Consider the following 19,713-nt stretch of genomic DNA (forward strand, 5'->3'; position numbering starts at 1 on the left):
TGGTTGCAGAGCTGGTATACAAATATACAAAATACCATGCAAGGACTGTGAGAAACATTACATAGGCCAAACTGGAAGAAAACTGACATAAGGATATGCGAACACCAACTAGCCACCAAGAGACATGACTAATTCTCACTAGTCTTAATACACTCGGACAAAGAACGACATGAATTCGACTTGGACAACATATCCATAACAGCACAAGCCAAACAGAGACATGCCAGGGAATTCTTGGAGGCCTGGCATTCCAACCAGAACTCCATCAACAAATGCATTGAAAAGGACCCGATATGCAAACCATTGAAAAACAGAACCGGAAGTGATACTAACCACCCCAGCAAACCAAGGCATATAAATAACAAACAGGCCAGAACACTGATGCTTCACTGGAGGAGCATTGATGATGTTACCCAGCAGGGTGATGAATCATCTGCAATCAAACGCACCGGCTCAGCAAGCAAGTCTACAACTTCGTCCACAAGCCGAGCCACAAATCTTCTCAAAAACTTTAAATGATCATTTTACTCCAAGTGAACAGCTACTTGAGCAAATGTGGCTTAATTAAGGGAAGGTTAAATTACGTTGCTTAAGTAACTTGCGAAAGTTGTTTTGATGAGGCAGCAGAGAAAGCTGATGATTGTAATGTTGACACGGTCTAAATGGACTTCCAAAAGTCATTCAATAAACTGATGCCCAACAGACTTGGAAGTAAATTTGAAGCTCACAAAATAAAAGGGACAGTACCAATATGGATACAAAATTAGCTCAGTGACAGAAAAGCAAGAAAGAAATGGTGAACTTTTTTTTGAACTGGAGAAAATTTTACAATAATACTATATCATACAATACAGCACAGGAACAGGCCCTTTGGCCCACCACGCCTGCGTCATTTCTAATCTTTATTCAGACCTGCTACTTATACTTATTACAGGATTCCCAACTATACAACTTTATAAGAAGTAGCTGAGATAGTAGATACAGAACATGTACGCAGGAAATTGGAGGTCCAGCTATAATCAGATCAGCCATGCTCTCATTAAGTGGCAGAGCAGGGATGAGGAGCTGAATGGCCTACGTACATATGTATGCTTGCAGACAAACAGCAAATATAATTTAATGCAAAGAAGTGTGAAGTAATTCACTTTGGCAGGGAAAAAAAAAGGAAGAGACAATTTGTAATAAAGAGCCCAATTGTAAAGGGACTGCAGGAGCAGGGGCCGTTGATATGAACAAATCACTGGACGTACATGAACAGGTTGAGGAAAACATTTGGGATCCTGAGCTTTAAAACAGGGAGAGAGAGTCCAAAAGCAAGGAAGTTATGATAAACAATATATGCATATCAACGTATGATTATACTAACAAGGAGCAGGAGTAATTCTATTCGGGTCCTCAAGCCTTCTCCGCTATTCAATAAAATTATAAATTGATTAACTCCAAATTTCCGCCAATCCCCTTATAATCTTTCAGATCCTTACTTATGAAGAATTTATCTACTTCTGTCTTAAAAATATTCAAAGACTCTGATTACACCAGTTTTTGAAGAAGAATTCCAAAAACTCACAAGCTAAAACAGAAATTGCTGGATAAGCTCAGCAGGTTTGGCAGCATCTGTGGAGAGAAATCAGAGTTAACATTCTGGTCCAAGTCACCCTTCCTCAGAACCTTCCACAGATGCTGCCAGACCTGCTGAGCTAATCCAGCAATTTCTAGTCTTGTTTTGGATTTATTGCATCTGCAGTTTTTTCAGTTTTTATTCCAAAATCTCACAACCCTCAGAGACAATAAACATGACCCAAAAAAGCATCCCCCAACATAATGAGCTTTCTGGTTTCTTTAGAAATTGGTTGTCATTAGATTGTATTAAATTGAGAGAACTACAAATCACTATTCAAACATTTGACAATAATGCACAAAACAGTAGATGACTACCTTGGTATGATGCTAGCAACTGTTTTTCCTTCACTGACTATGATGTTCTGGCATAAGTGGAGAGTATCATAGGATAATGTCCACTTATCTCAATGATGCGGCTCCAACAAGAAGCTGGACATCATCTAGGAGAAAGCACCCTGCTTGCTTGGCACCTCATCCACCATCATAACCATCTATTCCCTTCACCATTGGCTCTCAGTGGCAGAGGTGTGTACCATCAGCAAGATGCATGGCAACAACTCACCAAGGGGCTTTTAACAGCACTTTCCAAAGGTCCACCACCACCACCCCATGAATACATTAACAGATGATGGTGAGCAGATTATCCACCACACAAATTGAATTAAAAATAATCCAAAGTGGGGTATTTTCAAATTCGTGTAAGATGGCCTCAGATCGGTCGTCCATCCAACCTGGCTACAACCACAACAAACATTAGGACAATGTCTAAAATAATTTTAAAATGGGGAATAAATGAATGCAATAATATTTTTCTAAAAATAATAGCAGTTAAATTGTAGACATAAAATTTGTCTTGGGTGAGCACAAAAAAAATAGTATTGCATCTGGCACTTGATCAATATTCAGGGGCATATAACTGGCTCAATGCTGCCCAATTTGAGTCCTACCCCAAGTCGATTATCAGTCCTTATACATTTTAACTCTCTTTCAATAATATAATTTTTAAAGGAAATATTTTTACATCCATTTTGTCAGACGGTACTTCCCTCAGGTTCATGATGTTCCCTTTCTCAATCTTACTTGTTGCTAAGCAGCAGCATAAAGTCATGTTGTTAGGGAGGCTCTCGACTTTAGAATTAAAAGCACACAGACTAAAAGCAGGGAAGTCAGAGCATGAATCTTTGTAATGCAGCTACAAAATGAAATGTTTTCACGATAATTCATTTACATTCCATTTCCAAAAGTCAAAAAAGTGTTCTTGGAACTGATATTTTACATCTTAAAATGAGCTTGACACCTGATATAGCATAGTGTGTAACATGAAAGTCTGGAGCCAAGATACATTAACATTCACACAGAAATTTTGTTCATCTATTTAATATTGTTTGCCATAAATAAAATCATAACTATGTAGATACCAGAATAAAACTATTTATAACCAATTTCTAATTTATATTATTGCACACGATACATAATTTACTCCTTACTTTGTGCATGCTGTATGATCGTTAAATTACTTTTAATCTTAAACTTCCTGTCCACATTAACATTTCATTGGAAAGTTCAAGCATGATTGAGAAATATCAAATGACGTACCTTTCTTGACAGCTGTTATTCCCATTGAAGGTTGTCCCAGCGGTGCCTTTTTTTCCCACTTGCCTTCATCCATGTTAAAGATGTCTACTGAGCCTAAGGGGTTCTGCTCCTCATTCATGCCACCAATAATGAGGATTTGTTTGTTCAGAATGACAGCTGCTGCCCCAGCTCGAGGAGTGGGCATTGAGGGTAGCCCTGTCCATTTCTGACTGACAATATCCAACATTTCAAGTTTGTCCAGAGGCAATCCTGTCTCACTACAACCCCCAAGAACAAACAACTGCCTATCCTGATACACCGGAGTGCAGTACACACGCTTGGTAGGCATTGGAGGAAAACTTTCCCAGTACATGGACTTGACACTGCTCACTGCCATATCTCAGGTGCCTTCAATAACTTGTTCCCACTGAGCAGTCACAGACCCGATATTTCTTTACTCAAATATTCCAGAGCATTAAAGACACAGCAGGGGTCATCTTTGAAATACGTCGAGAAATAATTACTTGGAAAAATGGGTGCAATCACTGGATTTCCACTGAGATAAATTAAAAATACCTGAGATACATTCTATTATGAGTGCTACAATCACCTTTTTGCAAGGTTAATCTTTTAGTGTTATTTCACATGAGAGTCCAAGGGCAGGATGTGCAAGTGAATGACTTGAGAAGGAAGGAAGAACACAATGGAGTAGTCAGTCACATTCTTCTCAGACAGGTCGGCCTTTAGGAAAAGGGGAAAAAAAAGTACATGTCAGTAGTTGTTTTCCAATGTTGGTAAATTATTATTTTGCATTGGAAAACTGATTTAGTTTTATCACTTATGACAATTTCTACTCTCCATTTCTAGGTACTATCCATCACTCTTATAAAATCTGTGATCTTCAGGACATCGTACAGAAGGTCACTGCCTAAAATCTAATTTTATTTAATGAACTCAAACCTCCAACTGTCCAAATTAGGTGAACATTTGAATCTTTTACAGCAGGTTTTGTGCAGTCTTTCTTTTTAAGACCATGGTAGCAAATATTTACACTTGTACAGACAGCTACTTTACCAATGTGTTTCCTTATAGCATTCATAAACATCCACGGTGAAGGGTCAACGGCCTGAAACTTTTCTGGAAGGGTCTAGGCCCGATACATCAGCTTTTGTGCTCCAAAGATGCTGCTGGGCCTGCTGTGTCCATCCAGCTCCACACTTTGTTATCTTGGATTTTCCAGCATCTGCAGTTCCCACTATCTCTTAGGCCTGAAACATTGACAACTTTATTTCTGAAGCAAGGAAGGTGCCCAGAGGAGTAAAATTGAACCTGCCAAGGCCAGGAATGTGAAAACCCTACCAATGTGAATGGTGCAACCACTGTAATATATGGTAAGCTCAACAACCAAACTGATTATCAACTTGCCCAATTAAGGTTGTGGTGGATAGGCCCATTGATGGCCTTCCTGTCCTATCATTGATTGAGGCCCTTAAGTGGTCAATTGATGCACACTTCAGAATCTTATTGAGCTGCTGCTGGAGTTAACCCAATGCCATTCAAGAAACAGAGAAGGGAAATCTTGTTGGGATTTGCGTGTGGGTTTCCAGGGATACAGGACCTTGGTTCAAAGGCACACAATGCCTGATTGAAAGAGGCCTGACATTAGGAAACTGGGGTGGGTAGGTACCAGTGAGAGTCTGTTGATCCCCTATTCATCTTTCTCCACATCCCCCCACTGCACAAACACTAACCACAACCCACAGCCATCATCACTCAGCTGTGCTTTGTTCCAGCAATGCTTGCCTGTAGGTGGCGATAGTACCGGCAGTAGCTACCGCACTTCCCAGGGATGCTGATGAACAGTAACAAATTGCCGGCCAATGATTGGCACTTTATTTTGCAGCTAATCCTGAAAAGAGGCCATATTGAGCTTCAGCCACAGGGCAAGATCTTCATCACCTCTATTAAATCCTGCTCAGCGTCAGCTTCTGATGAGTTCCGGCACCACTTCACCAGCCCCTCTCTCAGCCCCTTCGCTGTCTCTAAACTGGCTACTTGCATGCCAACATCTAGTATTTAATGAATACTCAATCAAATAAAGGAATGGCCAAAACATTTTCTTTCATCACCCAGCTCCCTAACCATTGATTTCATCCTTCTCCTTGACAACAGTCTAAGATTGGACCACATCATCCTTAATCTTGATGTAATTGTTGACCCAGAGGTGAGCTTCCAATAACATGTCCACCATCACCAAGATAATTTGATTTATGACTTTGCCTTTGAATTGACTTATGGGCCGCTGGGCAGGCAATGTCCTTATTAACTCTAAACCTGGTTAGAGATATTCTCTTACACAGGTTCCCACTTTCCACCTTTCATAAAGCTGATGCTCTCTAAACCTCAGCCGACCGTGTCCTAAATCACACGAATTTTCATTTCCTTGTTGCTCTTGCACTCACTGAACTGCATTAGTTTCCAGTCAGACAACTCAATTTTAAAAATTTTGTTTTCAAATCTTCGTGTTTTCACATGTCCTGACTTCTGAAAGCTTTGACCAGTCCAACCACCTGTGGCTCAGTTGATCTAAAACTTGTCTCTTGAATCAGACGTTTGTGGGTTCAAGATGTGATCCAGGGAATAAATGAATTCATCTTGCACCCCACTGCAGTCATAAGGGTGTGTTACACATCCCTGTCTACTCTTTTAGGTAAACATGAAATATTCATTGGCACCAACTTGAAGAACAGTTAGTGTCTTAACCAACATTTAGTGTTAAATTAACAATAGAAAAACAAATTACTTTGTCATCATCAGATTACTGTCTGTGAGAGTTTGCTGTGTAGAAATTCAATGCCCTGTTTCATTTTAGCAGCAATAACCACATTTCAAAGATATTTCATTGATTGTAAAGGGCTTTGAAACATCCTAAAGTTGCGAATGATTCTATATAAAGGCAAGACTTTTTTCTTTTTCCCCAAATCTCTATAATCCTACAATTCTAGCCACGTATTTAAAACTAGTCCACCATAAATGACTGTGGCCTTAAACCTTGGGAATTCCTTCCCCAAATATCCCTCAACGAAGAATAATCAGATGAATCGTGCATAATTGTTCTCACGCATCTTTTGTTGATCTGGTAGAGGTTGACTGTAGCCTGAGATTATTAACTTTTCCATCCACTTTAGCATGTAAGCAGTGTAGATGAATTAATAGATGAGGAGAATAAATCAATACATTATGCAAAATCCTCTACCTGTGCTGTCCATCAGATGTGATGGCTCCATTCATATCAAGCAAAAAAGAAATTGGAGCAACTTTGAAAATGGCTACAAAAGCCATAGTGTGTGGGGTAAAATTCTGATTGCGCAAACATAAAATGTTGAACATTCTCAACAGGTCAGGCAGACTCTCTTTCTGACTTAAGATATTCCTTAAGACCTATCTCTATGACAAAGTTGTCGATCATCTGTCCTATAGGTGAAGGTGAAGTCACCATTGTCCCAGGAGACCAACGGCTGATCTCTTATTAGAGAGAGAGAGAGAGAGAGAGAGAGAGAGAGAGAGAGAGAGAGAGAGAGAGAGAGAGAGAGAGAGAGAGAGAGAGAGAAAGAAAGAAGGAGAGACAGTCATCTGTCCTATATATCTTATGTGGTTCAGTTTGATTTATTTTGATAGGTATTTCATAGGAACACTTTCAGCAATTTTTTATGTTAAAGACTCTATGAAAAGCAAGCTATGGCTGTTGATACTTTGGAATAGTTTCCAGCACCAAGCAGGGAGGTCTAAGTATCAGGGATAATGGGAACTGCAGATGCTGGAGATTCCAAGATAATAAAATGTGAGGCTGGATGAACACAGCAGGCCAAGCAGCATCTCAGGAGCACAAAAGCTGACGTTTCGGGCCTAGACCCTTCATCAGAGAGGGGGATGGGGGGAGGGAACTGGAATAAATAGGGAGAGAGGGGGAGGCGGACCGAAGATGGAGAGTAAAGAAGATAGGTGGAGAGGGTGTAGGTGGGGAGGTAGGGAGGGGATAGGTCAGTCCAGGGAAGACGGACAGGTCAAGGAGGTGGGATGAGGTTAGTAGGTAGCTGGGGGTGCGGCTTGGGGTGGGAGGAAGGGATGGGTGAGAGGAAGGGATGGGTGAGAGGAAGAACCGGTTAGGGAGGCAGAGACAGGTTGGACTGGTTTTGGGATGCAGTGGGTGGGGGGGAAGAGCTGGGCTGGTTGTGTGGTGCAGTGGGGGGAGGGGATGAACTGGGCTGGTTTAGGGATGCAGTGGGGGAAGGGGAGATTTTGAAACTGGTGAAGTCCACATTGATACCATATGGCTGCAGGGTTCCCAGGCGGAATATGAGTTGCTGTTCCTGCAACCTTCGGGTGGTATCAGTATCAGTTTAGTTGGGGTGGGGGAAGTTGGCTGGGTGGGAAGGCTGCAGGTCGGGTTGGGGGCAGCCAAACTCTCCCTTGAGGGGGCTGACTTGGGGCATGCGGTTGAGAGCAGTAAGGGCTCCTCCCACTGACCCATAAGAAATGCCAAAGGAGTCTCTTACTTTGAATAACCAGAAGCTACAGCCTTGGATGAGTTGTCATGAATCACACAAGCCAGGACTCTCAGTCATATCACATTGAAGTTAATTTGTGGTGTTAATGAAATTATCATACTTTGATTTTGATACATTAAATAGTCTGGCAGTGGGAGTATCAACCACAGTATTATTCCTGCAATTTAAAATTTTAATCGGTAGAATGGGTAAATTTGAGACTGGGCTGCTAAATCCTGGAATTGCAAACCTTTCTATTCTTTAGAGACAGGGTTAAAATTAAGGTCACTAAATCTGTCCACAGATGCTGCCCGACCTATTGAGAATGTCCAACATTTTATGTTTGTGCAATCAGAATTTTAGCACACACTGAATTATTGCTTTTGTAGCCATTTTTAAAGTTGCTCCAAATTTTTTTTCTTACTTGGTAAGAGTGGAGCTGTCGTATGTGATGGACAGTATAGGTAGAGGATTTTCTAAAATGGATTGATTTATTTTCCCCACCTATTAATTCACCTACACTATTTACATGCTAAAGTGGAAGGAAAAGTTACAAATCACAGGCTATAGTCAATCTCTACCAGATCAGCAGAAAATGCGTGAGAACGATAACGTGTGATTCGTCTGATTTTTCTTCACTGAGGGGAAGCATCTGGTCCTTGTGCACTGGTTGAGGCTTGGAAGGCATTGTGCAGGAAACTGTAATCGTGGATTGGTCTTCCATCACTTTGCAATGAGTATGCCATCGTTGTTGTTTAAGTTTCATTTCAAAAACATCCAAAATGTAAACGCTCCTAACTTGAGATAAATGCAGCAGGCGTGAACAGCATCTTGCAATATCCAGGTCCTTGTCTACCGTTGTTTAGGCAGCTCTGACATAAGGAAAGATTGATTGATGATGTCAGTGTGACAGTGTCAGACTCATGGCTTTAGTGCCATACAAGTGCTACCACCGTTTCCCTTTAATGGTTACTATAACTTTTGGTGCCTTCTGAATCAGAGAGTAACCCACACTCTTTCTGTATGACTGCCATAGTGTAGATATAGCTATCAGATTATTATTTTGCTTTCAGAAGCGTTCTGAATTTTACAACAAGTAGAAAGGATCCATTGATTTGGGGTTCAATGTAAATTGTTCTCCTATCTGAAGGAACATTGTTTAATTTAACCTGAATTTCGATTACCTCAGCTCTCAGACGCTGCACCTTCTTATAAATGTCCAACTCTTCATTGCAATTGTGCCTGCCTCAAATAATTTATAAGCAGTCTTTCCCTTAACTACAAATACTGAATACAAAGGCATCCTTTTCTAAGCTACACTAAATCCTGAAATAAATTATTTTGTAACATTGAGGAAGAAACTTCACAATTAATCCACTTATCATTTTGAAATCAATGCAGAGCCACTCATATTTCCCACCGATTTAACTGTCTCATTATTTATTCATGACTCCAAACTAATTTTGCATTTAATGAGTTATTTGGCTATTTATATAGATTCAGGTCTGAATTTTACAAATGGCAGTAATGTCTGCTCCAATGATTTTTCCCAGCATTAACACTGAACATTAAACATTAAACAACATTCTCAAGGGCTAGGAGGAAGAATGATATGCCCATGTCTGACTTTTTCCTTTCCGAGGGGAAAATAAAATTATCACTGTCCATGTGTTACCAAATAATTGCTCTCTGAAAAGTAATTCTGTATGCCCACAAGCACTTTTATTGCTGTTTTTGTATTATAGACAAAGATTTACAGAGCTGCCAGGGAGCTTAGATAAAGTCATTATTAATTTTAGCACCCAACTGGCCTTCTGCTTCTGGACTAGTCAATCCTTTTCTAACTAGTGTAATTTTGGAAGCTTCATTGAAATAATACTACCTAAAAGATAATAAATGCAAATAGAGAGATTGTCAGCAGGGCAAAAAAAAATTCTGGACGCGTTACCCTCTGCCTGCCAATAGTAAATGATGACCGTGATTAATACTAAATCCTGACTGAGTTATCACATTGCCACCCTGGTTATGTTGATTTTCTTTGCCCTTTCGCAAAGGAACTGATAATGTAATTAGAACTGAGGTTCTGCTCAAACCCTGAAGACAAGCACCCTGCAAAGAAAAACACCCTGAAAATTTCAAATCAAGGAACCTAATCAGAAGTCACTGTCACATTCTGCAGAGTCACAGTCCTTACATGTATAGAGTATTACATGCCCAAACTAGTACCCTAAAAGATAGGCCAGTATTTATTATGTTAAATTGTATTTATATAAACTCCACTAATGGAATAACACAACGCATGGCATTGCACATAATGAATCAAAGATTGATTCTGAGCCAAAGATGAAGGCAATAGAACATGTGACAATACATTTGGTTAATGGGTTAGACTGCAAGAGTACCTTTAAAGAGAAGTCAGAGGTGAAGCGGCAGAGTGATCTAAAGATGGAATTCCAGAAATGTGGGGATTTACCCACATCTCAGTTCACTCAGACAATGAAGGCCATCAATTTAACGGGATCAGTGTGGCCATCCTAGCTCAAGCCAACCACAGACACGCATGGGAATTCCTAAAGACTCGGCAGTTGTCAATCCGTAATGCAATCAACAAACATGAGTAATTAGACCCCATATACAAACCTGTGCAGAATAGAATTGGAAATGACAACTCAATTTGACAGACCGGATCATATAAATGCCTAGCAGAGTAGAGCAACATCTTCATTGGAGGCCAAACCGTTGATGTTACCTAGCACGGTGATGAGACGTCTGTACAATAACCAGCCAGCTTGGCAAGTAAGCCAAAACTTCAGAGAAGTTCATGGATGTAAGGAGGAGCAAGACAAAATGGAGTGATTTGACTGCACGAATGGGAATTTAGCAACTGGGAGTGGCACGGTAGCTCAGTGGCGAGTACTGCTTCCTCACAGTGCCAGGGACCTGTGTTTGATTCCACCCTCGGGCGACTGTCTGTATGGAATTCGCACATTCTCCCCATTTCTGCGTGGGTTAGGTGGATTGGCCATGCTAAATTGCCCATAGTGTTCAGGGATGTGTAGATTAGGTGGTTTATAGGGAGATGGTTCTGGATAAGATGCTCTGAGAGCCAGCATGGATTTGTTAGGCTGTAGAGCCTGTTTCCACATTGTAGGGATTCTATGAACTGAGGTGTTGCTGGATTGTGAGGTAATCTAGATTAGCAAACAAGGGATAATAGAAGATAGTGTTGATTAGTAAATAAATAAGAGTTTTGGATGTCCTCTTGTTTACAGAGGGTGCAAGGTAAAGATGTAACATAGCAATAGATGATTTTGGAAGCCTCATAAGTTACAGGGACAGAGAAGCTGAGGCACTGACAAAGATGGATAATACTAGGTAGTTAGAAGGTGCTTGTGATGGAGAGGATATGGAATTAAATTTCAAAGCGAAATAGGATGTTTAGGATATGAACAATTTGATTCAGCCCAACAGTAGTCAGGTAGCAGGAAGGGGGGGGGGGGGGGGAAAACAGAATCAGTGCCAATGGAACAGAGGGAGCTAAAAATGATGCTGTAGAGCTTCTCAATCTTAAATTCGAAGAAATTGCAACTCATCCCAAACTGGATATCAAGCAAGCTATGTGCTGTTGTTATTTGGTAGGACTGAGGGTCATTGTACACACGTGAAATGTAACAACATGTCTTTAGGAGATGTTGCCAAGGAGCAATGTATAGGTGAGAAACAGGAAAGAAGTTAAAGATAAATCGTGAATAGAATTCCATCAGAGTAAGAAGAGAAGCCATTGCAGGCTATCCTCTGCTGTAATGGTTAAGTAAGAATGCCACTTCACTCAGCAAGAATATGTAAGACTGACACTGAAGGAAAACGGTGTAGTCAGTTGAACTGAAACCTTCTCATCAGTGAACCACAAACACAGTCACAATCAGAGAGGATATCACTAATAATTTTGAAAAAAAGCATTTCTGTAAGATCACCCAAATCCTTCAAATTTGAATTTGCAAGAAAAATGGGTACATGTTTAGAAATCAACACATTCAAGGATGATGAAGGTGAGAGGAAGGACAGAGGGATTATGAATGGATTTTTCATGAGGCGAGGTACCAAAAGACAATTTTGAAAGGTAGGGGAGTACACCCGGAGAGAGAGAATTTTTTCCCAAATCAGTTAACGCAAGAGCAAGGAAAAGAAATCGTGTGATCAGCAGTTAAGTGGGATACAAATATACATTACATACTCACATCCTGAATACCAAATTCAAACCCAACTCCAATATTGACATGAAAAGTTAAATTGACCTTCAGCATGAACATCGCTGTCTTCACTCAAAAATATTGTGAATACACTTACATCAAAACAGGGACAAAAGCCAAATAATTCAATAATAAAGTTTGATGTGATCTATGTTACATTTGCAATCAAAGCAGTGGGTGCAATTTCTTTACTGTTTCTCCTCACAGGATGTACTAAATTCACCACATTTGTAGAGAGACTCGCTGTTTCTGGTCAGGCATCAAACCCACATCCCACCCTATTCCATTATGAGGGAACTCTTCGAATTAATTACACATCAACACCTCAAAGTGTTTCTTACACACCAAATATAAGGCAAAATTGAAACTGAGTGTGCAAGTCAGCCTAAAAACAATTCAACCAGATATCAGTTACAAAAAACAATAGGCTCAGTGGTAGCGTCCCTACTCCTGGACTAGGAAGCCCATGTTCGAGTCCCACCTGCTCCAGAGGTATGTAATAGCATTTCTGAACAGGTTGACTCAGAGTAAAAAGAATCTTCAACAGCTCGGCTGGTACAGAAGAGGGCTGAAATGGAATGGCTATTGGTCTGGGTCCTCCTGTGGCACAGCAGTAGAGTCCCTACCCTGGCACCAGGTTTAGGTCTCACCTGTTCAGGAAGTGTGTAATTACTTCGCTGAACTGGTTGATTAGAAAATAGTAGGAGAACATCCTGTTTCATGTTTCCTATCAAATTCCTATACTTCAAATACAAATTGCTCCACATAACCAGTTCTATGATCCAACCTCATAACGCAACAAGCATTGGAGAACCTCTCCTACATTGTAATGTACTGTTAAAGGTTACACCATGACCCCAAAGTGTACAAAATTAAGCTTTCATTTGTAGACATTTATAGTCTCAGTGAATTCTCTTGTAAAGGCCACACCAATCAAATGTAATTAGCCATTATGGTATACACCCATTACATGATTTTCTGCATTTCTCTGTTTGAGAGGGTTAGATAGGGTGGATAGGGAGAGCCTTTTTCCTAGGATGGTGACGGCGAGCACGAGGGGGCATAGTTTTAAATTGAGGGGTGAAAGATATAGGACAGATGTCAGAGGTAGTTTCTTTACTCGGAGAGTAGTAAGGGAGTGGAATGCTTTGCCTGCAACGGTAGTAGATTCGCCAACTTTAGGTACATTTAAGTCATCATTGGATAAGCATATGGATGTACATGGAATAGTGTAGGTTAGATGGGCTTGAGATCGATATGACAGGTCGGCACAACATCAAGGGCCAAAGGGCCTGTACTGTGCTGTAATGTTCTATGTTCTACGATGGACACAATTCTGTTACCTTTTATTGTGAAATGAACCCTAACTGATTGATCTATAAAAACAGAGAAAGTGTATTTGTTTTTGTTGGACTAAAGTAATAATCAAAGTCCTTTTAATCACAGAACAGAATCAGAATGATGATAGAGGAAAGGTTCTTTGCACTCTAATGCATAATATTAGAGCAAAGAATCTTCCTTTAAAACATAACTCAAGAATAACCAGCTCCCACAATCTCTGGAGTAAGCTGCTATTTAGCACTCGGAATATAGATTTTAAAGTTCATAAAAAGTGAGAAAAGTTTAAATGGGGGTCTGATCCAACAATAAGTAACAGGATAAGAGTTGTTTCCAGTGAGAAGAGAAATGTCAGAATGGAGAGAATGTTATCACCTTTCTCTTTGCTCCACAAATGCAAAATCAATCCCACATACATGGTGAGATGATATACAGGGTGCTATGGTGGCTCAGTGGTTAGCATTGGTGTCTCACAGCGCCCATGGACCTGGGTTTGATTCCACCCTTGGGCATCTGCCTGTGGGGATTTTGCACATTCTCCCTGAGTCTGTGTGGGGTTCCTTTGGGTGCCCTGGGTTCCTCCCGCAGTCCAAAGCTGTGCAGATGGGCCAAAAGGGCCCATTTCCACACTGTAGGGATTCTGTAAGTCTATGATAAGTTTGTGTACCTACTATAAATTGTGTTGCACCTGTGTGTTAAAAGCAGAAAATTCCAGGACAAGGACTTTTAGCATTTTCTTAGCTTATGTCTCTAAAGATAAACAAATACACTAATCAAGAGGCACAAACACAAATGTAAATGCACATCTAAATCATAAAAATCAACTTTATACTTTTGTTTCAAATATAAGTCCATGTCATAGTCATAGATTAAATCCAATGCAATTCTGAATTAACTTAACTAAATGCTTTCTTCTCAAAGTCTAAAAGTGAAGCTTTAACCCCAAACACAAACTCAGACTCTCAGATTACCTAAAACATGCTGAAGTAATGCAGAGTAATATTTTAACATGGTCCTCATGTTATGAGGTTTGGGAAACCATGGCCTGGATTTTATTATAACAACGATGCTGTTACTACAGAGTAAATGTGACAGCAAACCTTGTTGTCCACATTTGCACAATTAAAAATACAAATCCAGAAGCTGCTGTCGGAGATATCATGCTCCTCTCAAGAGTGCATTATTACAGTGCTAGCAGATAGACTTGGCAATGAAATCATTGTAATGGTGTGAATTTAAGATAATTACCCAACAGTCTTACACTAAAACAGCTGAAAGAAGTTAGTACATATGGGACTAATTGAATTTCTCTGGTGTGATAAATGATCAGTTTTGCTAAACAAACTTTGTCCCTGGTAAAAACAAGTTTACAAGCATGCAGCAGTATTAGTGGTACAGTGGCTCAGTGATTAGTACTGCTCCCTCACAGCACCAGGGATCCATTCCAGCCTTACCTGACTGTTTGAAGTTTGTACATTTTCCCCGTTTCTACTGGCTGCTCTGATTTCCTCCCACAGTTCAGAGATGTGTAGGTTAGGTGGATTGACCATGCTAAATTGCTGTGTAATATTAAAGGATTGTGCAGGTTAGGTGGGTTAGCCATGGCAAATGTATGGTTATGGGTCTGAGTAGGGTACCCGTCAGGGTTTTTTTCTAATTTATTAGTCGGATGAGAATGTCACTGACTAGGCATTTATTGCTTATCCCTAATTGCCCAGAGGGCAGTTTGGAGTCACCCACATTGCTGTGGGTCAAGAGTTGCACGTAGGCCAGGCCAGGTAACTGTGACAGTTTCCTTCTCTAAAGTACATCGGTGAATCAGTTGGGGTTTTACAACAATTAACAATGAATTCTTGGTGATCATTAGATTCTTAATTCCAAATATTTTTATTGAATTCAAATTCCACTATCTGCTGTGGCAGAATGTTATCTGGGTCTCTGGATTAACAGTCCCACAACAATACCACTAGGCCATCGCTACCCCAGGCTTGATAGGCTGAATGGCCTCTTTCTGTACTGTAGGGATTCTATGATTCCCTCAGAAGAAAGTAATATTACATATTTTAAAATCAATGCTCTCTTGCTCTTTGTATCATTTATCTGATTCTTAATTCTATCTGCAAATTGTTGTGGTTGGCTGGCTCGTTGAACTGGTTTGTTCTTCCGCAGACGTTTCATTGCAGTGCTTGGAATCCATCTCAAATACTACATTTTTAAACAATGCTTCTTGCACATGATTTAAAGCTAATCTTCAGATTCTGGTTGTTAATTCCTAGTTTAGACTGGCTCATGCAGTGAGGAAACAATTTGATTGATTGGAAATCCACAGTTGTCCAGCACTGCAGATCTTCTTTAGATGGGAGTGCACTGAAACAGCCAGTAGATTAGTTGAAATGCCCACTGATAAGCTCATGAAAACTCCACGGGCAGTTGCATAAGAGATAAACAGTGAAAGTCTTTCCTTTTCTACTGATATGAAAATCCAGGCCCTTGCTTAAATGGGAAAGACTTGCGTCATGTTCATCACCATGGTATCTCCCATAAGACCTTTCAATATGTTTGTGGCATCGTCTACTTTGCTTATGAAAAAAAGGGTAAGATTTTCCAAATATTTTTTTTAAAATAAAACGCTACCCTTTAACACTGAAACTCTTCACATAAATTCAAAGCCCATTCTAATCGTGTCTCTCTCCACTGCCATTTTCTACCCGTTGTATTTATTCCTGGTTTATTCCCAGACAGACCCACAGCAACGTAATTGACTCTCAAATGCCCTCTGGGCATTTAGGGATGGGTAATGAATGGTGGTCCAGCCAACGACGCCCACATCTGTGAATGAATAAAAAAAGTTCCACCAAGTCAACGCTAGCCCCAAACCTGTTGCCTGTTTGCATCATTTCAGAGATCCTGATGGAGGGGAAATACAACACCTTACAAGTTGCTGCGTGTACACCGTAAAGTTACCAAAGATGTATCTAGCAGATAGTGACTCTACCTGGATGCAGTGTCTGCACATGGACTGCACTTCGCCTCCTCGCTCCAGTCCACACAACTCTCTGGGTTTTGGCAGTATCCCAGACTTCGTCCCGGTCGCGGGTGATCGCCACTGGGTCGGCAGTTTTCACCCGTTCCCCTCTGGGAACTATCAGCGGAGTGCCATGTCTAGCCCGGAACAGCAGCAGTTTGGTAGCGGGGTTCCGGACCGACGCTGGGATTGAGTCAGGCTACGGGCTGAGAGCCGGATTCGCTCCATTCCCTGTCGCTGCTCCCCGGCTCGGCCAGCCCCTCCGCCAGGATTTGTTCGCAGCTCGGAGACCACGCCGGGCGCCGATGCTGATCGTTTCGCTCTCTCTGTGTCTGCGTTGTCGATGTCTTTCTGTGCTCTTGATTTTTTTTCCTCTCTCTGCTGTTGATATCTTTCTCTGTTGTTAATTTCTTTCTGTCTGTCTGTCTGTTTTTGATTTCTCTCTCTGCTGTTGATTTTTTTTCTCTCTCTGCTGTTAATTTCTTTCTCTCTCTTCTGTTTTCTTTCCTCCCCTGTCTTTGCTGTTGATTTCTCTGCTCTTGGTTTCACTCTATCCCTGCTGCGCTTTCGCTAATGTTTCCCCGCAGCTTGCAGCGCCGAGTCTAGGGGCATGTGTTGTCACTACTTTCTGCTGGGTTCCTGATTTCTCGCTGAACTCCTGTTGCCTGTTAACCCTATCGACGGATTTCTGTCGTTTCACGTTTTCCTTCACTTCCTTTTAGGGTGTGACATCCAACTCTCATTGTTCATGTTTTGCAGGTCTCGCTCTCTTGTCGAGGAATCAGTCTCTATAAAAAAAATCTTAAAATAAATCAAAATCAGATGAACCCTTTGAGACTCTCCATCACCCCCTACCGGGTTTTCTGAATTTTCGCCAATTATCTCCAGTGCACACCTCCAGCCAGCTGAATATGAGCTCAAGAATTCCGAATTTGGATGAGAAAAGCTAATTCAAACCCCACCTGAAATCAACTTTTCCCCTCCGGGAGCAAATAATGATCATAACACAGGGTGTTGCCTCGCTGTTTGCAGGCGCGATCTCCCGCTAACTAAGCACTCCGTTGACCACCACCTCCCCTTGTCTTCCTCTTAGTTCAAGTGAAAATGCTGGAAAACACGCCGCAGAGACGATCAAGAAAAATAATTGGGTTGAAAACAAAAAAAATGCTGGAGATCTCAGCGGGCGAGAGCCGCTCTGATGAAGAATCATCTAAACTCGAAAACGTTAGCTTGTTCTCTCTCCGCAGATGCTGCCTGACCCACTGTGATCTCCAGCATTTTTTGTTTTCACTTCATATTCCAGCATCTGCAGTAATTTGCTGCTACAAAATAACAGGGTTTCAGGTCACCTGGAGGATATCAGCTCAGAATTGGGGCGGGGGTAGTATGGGGAGGTTGTGATGTGCGGTGTGTCCTCCTCGATTAAACTTTTCTCCTCATTTCCAAGCAGTAAAAGTTGCTGGGGGGACTGCTCACAAAGGTAAGAGACAATCTGGGTCCCTGGTAACAACAGGGTCAAACAGTCTGGAGGCATATACGGAGATAGGCAGCTCCTTCAAGCCTGTACCATCAGTCAACACAATGATGTTCTTACAAAACCTAATGTAAAGCAATAAGAAAGAAACAGCAAAGACAAAAAAGAAAATTGGGTGAATTAGAATCCAATTAGGAACAAACAGAGATGTAAGGAAAGGGGGAAAGGACAGGAGACAAAAATCAGAATTAACAAAGAAAAAATTTGTAAAAATCCAAAATATCTCAGGATCTAACAATCTGCCACCTAGTGGAACGAGATTTCACAACTTCAAATTCTTTCACAGAAGCTGGGTGTCACTGACAGGGTCAACATTTGGTTGCCTAACCCTAACTGCCTTCAGGAAAGTGGTAGTGATTTGGATTTTAAACCACAGTACACTTGGAAAGGGAGCTCCAGAAATCTGACCCATTGGAGAGTGGTGAAGTAGTTCAAAGTCAGGTGTATGGCTTGGAAGGGAACTTGCAGACGGTGTTGGTGTTCCCATGCATCTGTTGCTGTTTCCCTTCTGGGTAGAGGCCATGGGTTTGGAAAATAGTGTCAAAGAAGGCTTAGTGAGTTGCTGCAGTGCATCTTGTATTTGGTACACACTGCTCTCACTGTGCATTAGTAGTGGAGGAGGGAATGTTTAGGAATGTTTAAGGTGAGCTGTGCGGCACCGTTCAAAGTGCTGTTTTGTCCTGGATGATGTCTGACTTTTTGAGTGCTTTTAGAGCTTTACATATTCCGTTCACACTCCTGACTTGTGGCTTGTAGATGTTGTACAAACTTTGTGAGCCAGGAGGTGAGTTACACTCTGGAGAATTCCCAGCATCTGTCCTGCTTGTTTAGCCATTATATATATAACTGATCCAGTTCAGTTTCTGTTAATGTTGAAGAATTCAGCAAAGATTAGGCCATCGAATGTTAAAGGAAAGTGATTCGGTTCTCTTTTCATGAGATGGCCATTGCCTGACACTTGCAGCTTATCAAAACAGCTTATTGTGCGGCTTGATGGCTCAGTGGCTCAGTGGTTAGCACTGCTGGCTCCCTGTACCCAGGACCTGGGTTCAATTCCAACCCTTGTGTGACTGTCTGTGAGGAATTTGCATGTTATCTGTGTGGTTCCCCTTGGTTCCCCTTCGGGTGCTCTGGTTTCCTCCTACAGACAAAAGATATGTAGGCTAGGTGGATTACCCGTTATAAATATAGAGTAGCAGGTGAGTTGGATGCTCTTCAGAGGGTCTGTGTGGACTCAATGGGCCAAATGTCCTGCTTCCACACTGCAGGGATTCTAGGAAACAAATGTGGATATTGTCCAAATCTTTCTAAATGCTGGTATGGACCTCTTCAGTATCTGAGGAGTCACAAATAATGCAGGAGACAGTGCGATCATCAATAAATGCCCCCACATCTGAATTCATGAGGGAGGCTCACTGATGAAATAGTTGGAGATGTTTGGGCCTTGGACAGCGGTTTGAGAAACTACTTTACCAGTGCCCTAGAACTGAGATAATTGATCGTCAATGACCAGAGTCATCTTCCTTTGTGTATAGTTATGACTCCAAGCTGTAGAGACTTTTCTGAATTTGGGTTTTCAGTGTCATTGCAAGCGCATAAATCTCCTGACAAACTAGGTACTCATACTGTTAAGTACTAGCTTTGCTTGGCTTGGATGAATTTCAAAAGCAATTTGTACGCAAATAGAGCAACTTCTTGAATCTCACTGGCAGGTTGAGGGTGAACTGCCATTTTTCGGAGGCTAACAGCAGAGTGACAGTTCAAATCTCAGTCCCAACCCAATATGTCAACTTTCCTGCTCCTTTGATGCTGCCCTGGTCTGCT

General features: G+C 41.3%; 1 protein-coding gene across 1 annotated transcript in view; it reads right to left on the reverse strand.

Annotated features, from left to right (window-relative positions):
- The window catches only part of klhdc8b (kelch domain containing 8B), a 94,135-nt gene extending 76,702 nt beyond the window's left edge, over positions 1-17,433 (reverse strand). Inside the window, exons 1-2 of the mRNA XM_048547437.2 lie at positions 16,326-17,433; positions 3,217-3,936 (exon numbers count right to left, since the gene is read on the reverse strand). Of these exons, the coding sequence (XP_048403394.1) occupies positions 3,217-3,592 (376 nt within the window). The 5' untranslated portion in view covers positions 3,593-3,936; positions 16,326-17,433. The remainder of the gene's footprint in view (positions 1-3,216; positions 3,937-16,325) is intronic.
- Between the last annotated feature and the right edge of the window lie 2,280 nt (positions 17,434-19,713).

The sequence above is a fragment of the Stegostoma tigrinum genome, chromosome 11, assembly GCF_030684315.1.
Source record: "Stegostoma tigrinum isolate sSteTig4 chromosome 11, sSteTig4.hap1, whole genome shotgun sequence".
Lineage (NCBI taxonomy): Eukaryota > Metazoa > Chordata > Chondrichthyes > Orectolobiformes > Stegostomatidae > Stegostoma > Stegostoma tigrinum.